At 40.0% G+C, this 7060-nt stretch overlaps 1 protein-coding gene across 1 annotated transcript in view; it reads left to right on the top strand.

The window, feature by feature from the left end:
* Positions 1 to 7060, top strand: part of TMEM67 (transmembrane protein 67) — a gene marked incomplete at its 5' end in the record, with an annotated part of 57304 nt that overhangs the window by 32246 nt on the left and 17998 nt on the right. The window contains 3 exons of the mRNA XM_004697716.4: positions 3505 to 3604; positions 3699 to 3838; positions 6206 to 6346. Of these exons, the coding sequence (XP_004697773.3) occupies positions 3505 to 3604; positions 3699 to 3838; positions 6206 to 6346 (381 nt within the window). The remainder of the gene's footprint in view (positions 1 to 3504; positions 3605 to 3698; positions 3839 to 6205; positions 6347 to 7060) is intronic.

Below are 7060 nucleotides of genomic sequence, written 5' to 3'. Positions count from 1 at the left end.
ACCCTCATGGCCCCTTGATAAATTATAAATTATTATTATTTTCATATCTTACACGGACCACTGTCTCCCTTCCCCCATAGTTTCTGTTGTTCATCCCCCTGTGGAAGGGGGCGCGGTTATGTGCTCATCATCGAGGTCGGTTCCCCTTTCCTCCACTCCTCTCCCCACCTTCCCCCTGCCCTGATGGTATCGCTACTCCCATTCCTGTGCCTGGATTCCTGTGAGCTCTTATGTCTTATCTGTGTCTGTGCACATGCTTTGGGGTCTAGCCCGTAGTGAAAGGCATAAGTACTAGCTAGGGTCATGGTAGTGGGGGGTGAGGAAGCCTCAAGAAATCAGAGCAGTATTGTGTATTTCATCGGTGCTTTACTGCACCCTGATTGACTCATCCCTTCCCTGTGACCCCTCTGTGAGGGGACGTCCCATTGTCTACAGATGGACTTTGAGTCTCTGCTCTGACCCACCTCATTCTCAACAATATGGGTTTTGTTTGTTTGTTTGGGGTCTTCTGATGCTTGTTACCCAGTCCTGGCGACACCTTATGATCGCACAAGGCCTACCTTTTTTGACAGTGATTTCATTCTGAAAATCTGCTTGAAATAATTTTTAAGGGTCTAGAGCAGTGGTTTTCAGTCTGTGGGTTACGACCCCTTTGGGGATCGGACAACCCTTTCACAGGGGTAGCCCTATTCATAACAGCAGCAAAATTATAGTGATGAAGTAGCAATGAAAACAATTTTATGTTTGGGGGGTCACCACAACATGAACTGTGTTTAAGGGTCTCGGTATTAGGAAGGCTGGGAACCACTGCTCTAGAGAAAGGCTTTGTCTCTCTGTTGGCTCTGGGCAAAGATCCTTGTCTCTTAGGAGCTTCTGCTCCTGGGTGATCTTCATCGTTTTCCATTTCTCTTTCCCATGCCTGCTTGTTAACTTGTGTTTAATCTTCTTTGATCTCATAAGAGATTGACTCAAGATACCCTCTACACTAATAGTCTCTTATTAATATAAAAAAGACAGCCCATTCCCAATAGGGATTATAAACACAGGCATAGAGAGAGGTTTGGACTTAAAATACATATTTTGATGACACATAATTTAATCCATTGCATTCGAACTCTGGTCTGCCCCTAACAGTATGTCTTTTGTACATGTCACCCTCACCCCATCACGGAATCCCAGAGCTAGGAGATCAAGTCCAAGATCTCTTCTTTTGAATCCTCTGAATCAAATATGGTTGAGACCTTAGGCATATTTTCCATCTTGGGACGAAATTTCTCTTCATCTCATCTCAAACCTAGATGACAAGTTTTCTTTCCAAAATACTGAAGTAGAATGGGCACAAGGCTTTTGCAAATGGGAGAAATTGGAGGGAAAGAAGAGATGGCGGCTACCAAGAAGAAAGACCGAAACCCAGCAAAACACATTGCCTTAGCTCTCAAGGCTTAAGAAGAACCCTCTGTTCTCTGAGACTGTCTGGGCATTGGTCGCGTGCCCCAGACTCCAGTGTTGGCCATGCTGTCCGGATTGTGGGTAGAGACATATCAGCCCTGGGCTTCAGCTTCACCACACAGAGGCACCGAAAGACAGTTCTCTGCTCCCTTGATTTAGGTGGCCCCATTCTCTTTGTCCACCTGAGTAGTGACCTCATCTCCATGGCTCCAGCAAACCTTGCCCTGCTGCCCCTTGGACATGGCAGCCCTGCTCTGCTCAATGTTAGGCAGCAGCTACATTTCCTTGGAATACCTTAATGGCAGCCCCAAACTCCATAACCAGGTTGGCGATGAGCCAATTCTTTGAAATGGGGAGGGTGGGGCTCCACCTGTTAAGATGTAGGAGACCCTATGAAACTGAGAAGGCCCTGCTTCCCAGTTCCTTCCATCCGTTCTGCTTCTCTCTGATCTGCTTCGGGGATTGTCCTTTTTCCACCCCACCTTGGAGGACAGCAGATGTCGCTCCTTGGCCTGTTTCCTACTTGTAGAACTCCAAGACAGTGCTCTCATTTCATTCTTTCTCTGCCCTGTTCCGTCTTAGCTGATGGTTTTCTGTGTGGTAGGTAGTTTGATCCATTAGTCACGGTCATAATCTTTTAACAAAATTATGTAGACAAATCCTTAGTGAACATTATAGGACATGTCCCCTTTATACATTTTCAGATTTTGTTTTCAGTTTGTGCACTTGGTTTTTAAGTCCATTTCATTCCTTTCCTAGTTTACTGTAAGCAGCAAGGATAAACCACACAGCCCTTCCAAGATTTTCCTTAGACATCTCATCAACCAGATAACCAAGTTCATCACCTACAAGTGTACCTGCCACCATGCATTTGAACAGCATTCAGACAAATTTTTTTGCCACTGCATAAAAAGCATTACCTGCCCTCCATTGTGCAGCCCTATGGTCATCATTTCTTTTAAAGTCTCTCTAGACGCCCATTTGACATCCACATTTCTAGTACCCTTTTGTTACTGGTACCATCACTGCTGCCGAAGACGAGAGACTTTCTCTCTCTGTCTTCCCTGCCTTCAGAGCCCTGACCAGAATTGCCTTTGTCATCGCTATCCTCCCAGCAGCACTTTCAAGGCAAGCTTGGCCCTTTCCTGTGTGGCACCGTAAAACCCCCAGCCGCTCCCCATCCCCTATTCCCAAACCACTTTCACATTTTGGGTGTCTGTCAGAGTAGCGTCTCACTCTTCGATACCAAATTCTGTACCAGTTTTCTCGTGCTACTATAACAGAAATTCCACAAATGGCTGACTTTAACCAAGAGAAATTTGAAGTCTGTCTGTAGAGTGCTAGTTCTGTGTCAGCACTGGGAAAAGAGCCATGTCTCTTCAGCTGCTCACTCCTTCCTGCTTCCCTGCAGACCTCCATGGCCTTGGGATCTCAGCGCAGCTCTCTTCTGCTTGCTTGTTTAATCTTTCCTATCTCCAAAGCGATTGACTCAAAATGTACCACGTTCATTCTGCCTCATTCACGTAACAGAGACTTTCCATTCTAAATGGAATTATCATTAGATTTAGAGGTTAGAATTTACAACACATATTCTTGGAAGAACACAATTCAATCCATACTATTACTTCTGTAATTGAAAAAGATATATTTCAACAATACACACACGCACAAACACACAAAGTCAATAATTTTATTATAATAGATGAAAGCTGGTGAGAGCAGGCTGAAACCATTCTTAGGCTAAGGAAATGGCCATGTATGTCTTCGCTTAGAATGCCAGATTGGGTAGAAAACAAAATAGCCCTTTGGGAACTTTGAGAAAGAAGTGAGTCATTCTGGGCCTGTAAGGAGGAAGTAGTCTATTTCCTACTTTTATATCCCTGTGAAGAAAAGGTGATAAAAGGGGTGGAGAATTAATAGATATATTAAAAATTCTGTGGTTTGGGGAAGAAAAATGACATATTGATTACAGGCTTTTTTTTCAGAATGAATATTTTCATAGGCTGACAATGCTGATAGTTTTCAGTGTTTTGTTTTATCATTTGTCATTCTCAGGCTCTGCAATTTTTACACAAACTCATATCCCAGATTACCATAGACATATTCTTTATTGACTGGGAGCGACCTAAAGGAAAGGTTTTGAAAGCTGTTGAAGGTAACGGAAATAACCACTTGTGGCAAAATTCCTTTACTACGTTTGCAAAGCACATAAGGTGAAATATTTTACTCATTTTTCTCTCTCCAACCAGGTGAGGGTGGTGTGCGGAGTGCTGCTGTTCCCGTAAGCATATGGAGAACATATTTTGTAGCAAATGAATGGAATGAAATTCAGACTGTGAGAAAAATTAATCCACTCCTTCAAGTACTTACTGTCGTCTTTTTCTTGGAGGTATAAACTAGTATAATTATATGTAAGGCATGGGTAACTCATAAATACTGATAGCATTTAAGCTCCGTTTTTATGACATGAGCTCTCTAAAGGTTAAAATACTGCTTTTACTGACATTAAAACTTTTTAAACATTTTGTATCAGAATATCCTGGGGAGCTTTCTTTTGGAAAATCCCTTTGCTTGGAATCAGTCCTAGAGATTATCAAAGAATAATGATTCAACAGAATGCAGAAATTATTAAACAATATGTTTAATATCATAAGCAAGTAATATTTTGCTGAAAATTATTTTAAAACATTTGCAGTAGTACATTAACAGGAAACTGCTAGGCATTCCACCTAGATTCCGAAGTGTCTTGGAATGAGGTCTATCACTGTTGTTGGATGGATCTTAGCTGGAAGCAGAAAAGACCAGATGATGTTTATGGATGTCTCATTGACTATGCAAATGCTTTTGTGTGGATTATAACAAATTGATAATAGTGCCAAGAATGAAAATTCCAGAATACAACATAGACCAAGGCTTTTCAACAGAACAAGGGATTACTGCGTGGCTTACATTTAGGAAAGGTGTGCATCCTTCCACCATCCTTTAGTCTGAGCTAATAATCCAAGAAACCAGACTGCATGAAGAACATGCACCAGGAGCAGAAGACGACTCATCAGTCACTTAAAATGCGCAGATGATGACATCATGCTGGATTCTGAAGAGGATTCGAAGCACTGCAGCCTCATACGGATTGCACCTCGGTGCAAACAGAAGAAATGCCATGACCGGAACCATGAGCAACATGGTTAAAAACAGAGGAGAGATTGTTAAGAGTTTCGTTTTGCTTGGATTCACAATAACCACCCATGAGAGCAGTCAAGAAATCAAACAGTTACTGAATTGGGCAAAAAAGTTTTAAAATGTTAAAAAGCAAAGATAATGAATGTGTACCTGCCCCAGGCCCCGGTATTTTTCATTCATCTCATATGCTTATGAAGGGTAGGCAGTGAATAAAAATAAAAACTGAAGGAGAATTGATGGATTGGAATCATGGTGCTGGCAAAGAATAGTCATTGCTCCTTAGAAGCTACGATGGTGGTACTGCATCTCGTGTTCTTTGGATGTGTAATCAGGAGGGACTCGTCCTTGGAGAAGGACATCACGCTTCCTAGCACGTTAGTAAAATAGAAGACTCTTTACGAGATCAGAGATGGCACAGTCTCTGAAATGCCGGGCTCAGACGAGCAGCAGTTGCGATCATGGTAGGGGACTGGGCAGTGTTTTGTTCTATTATACATACATGGGGTCACCTGGGTGTTACTCGTTCAATGTCAGCTAATTACAACCCCATGGTACTGTAGGCTTCATTCTGCTCTGAGAAGTTAAATGAGCACATGTTTATGATACTTGATAACAATCTTATTGATCTGGTTAGAATTATTAAAGGGCCGTACTGAAGTATTTAGTACTGAGTGTAGACTATGACATGAAAATTGCTTATAGGGGTGACAGATTTTGTTAAGACTCAGCTGCATAAATATTATTAAATATAAATGATTGACTCTTAAATGTTATGGTCCTTCTTCCTTCTTCCAGCTATTCGTTTCACTCTTTCCCTCTGTTCTCTTTCTTTTTTACTCTACGAGAAGAATGTGTCCTTGGGGCTTTTAAATAGTTAAAATATTTAAAATATTATATAAAATTAATGTTAATTAAAAGCAGTTTTCCTTGAAGTGTTTTGTGGAACTTTCAAAGTTGTTACATGAGAAAAGAAATTGTTACGTAGATTTGGAAAGCCTTTGGTTAAATGAAGTCAGGTAGAATCCTTTTTTTCTAAGACTTCTCGGAGCCTTTACAAAGTGTGAGAGCTACTGCCAAGAATAATTTCCAGGCCAAATTTAACTGTACTTCCTTTTATCAAAGAAGAGATCTCTCTTAGAAGAACATTTAGAAAATGTTGCTTTGAAAGTATGAAAATATTTAGCATAATATCTGATACATGTTAAATACTTATGAAAATACTGGTTGTTGGTTTTACTGGTAGTTTACTGAAGAAAAGGTTATTCTTGTGATAGAAATTTTTGAGTCATCAACATATGTTTATGTTCATATGTATGACAGTAAAGTAACATTTAGCTCTTGGTTACATTGAAGAAAATACCACCTGGACTAACTGCATAGATTTAATACTAAATGCTTGATATTAAATACTTCAGAATTAAAATACTGGATACGAGTGAATTTTGTGGTGCTCTTCTCTGTGCATAAATTGTTTCATCGATTTCTGGATGGCGAATAGGGAAGAATGCTTCTTTTTGAGTCTAGAGGCGTTTTTATCTCTGTCTACTTAAGTCATTCTTTTTCCTTTTTCCTCCAGGTTGTAGGATTCAAGAATTTGGCATTAATGGACTCATCCTCCAGCCTTACCAGAAGCCCAACTAGCTACATAGCCCCTTGCAGCCGCATATTGAGATACGCCGTGTCTGCTGCTCTTTGGCTAGCCATTGGCATTATGCAGGTTAACAAGATATCATTTATAACCCTATTTGCATATCAGTTAACCTCAAATATTGACCAGATCCTAATTTCTATAGCAGAAAGATCAACAATAGTGTTGAAAGCCAGTACTTATGCTAATGAATTGTTTTACATATGTTAAATTTATGCTTCATTTTTATAATGATCCTTAGCGATAAGTTCTATTAGTATCCTTATTTTACAGAACAAACTGAGGCACAAAAGTGGTAAAAAATTACTCTAAGCGATAGTGGGGCTCTGAGGGTCTTTCAAGGGCTTAGGTCTTAGGTCATAGGAAAAACTTCATAGACACAAGGGCGCTTCAGAAAGTAGTGGGAAAATAGTGGACTTTTTCCACAGGCTTTTTTCCCCACCCCCCATATTCTCTTTGAAGCTTACTTACAACTATTAGGATGACTGAACTACCTTTCATATTTTATTTTCTATTTGAAACAATTTATTATTTTGCATTTATTTCTGTGTCATAACATCTCACTCGAAATGTCATTCAAAACCTATGGAGAAAAGTTACTTGAAATGTTTACTGAAATGACTGAAAGTAAATAAATCTCAGCCTTGGTTCTCCTTACTGTAACAGAAGTTTTCTTCTTTTTTTTTATTTTTTAAATCAATTTATTGGGGCTCATACAATTCATCACAATACATAGATCAATTGTATAAAACACATCTATACATTTGTTGCCCTCATTATTCC

Source organism: Echinops telfairi, unplaced genomic scaffold, assembly GCF_000313985.2.
Source record: "Echinops telfairi isolate 266 unplaced genomic scaffold, ASM31398v2 ScPeMD7_1;HRSCAF=3_0, whole genome shotgun sequence".
Classification (NCBI taxonomy): Eukaryota; Metazoa; Chordata; class Mammalia; order Afrosoricida; family Tenrecidae; genus Echinops; species Echinops telfairi.
The sequence above is the reverse complement of the archived record's forward strand: the minus strand, read 5'-3'. Positions and strand labels throughout refer to the sequence as shown.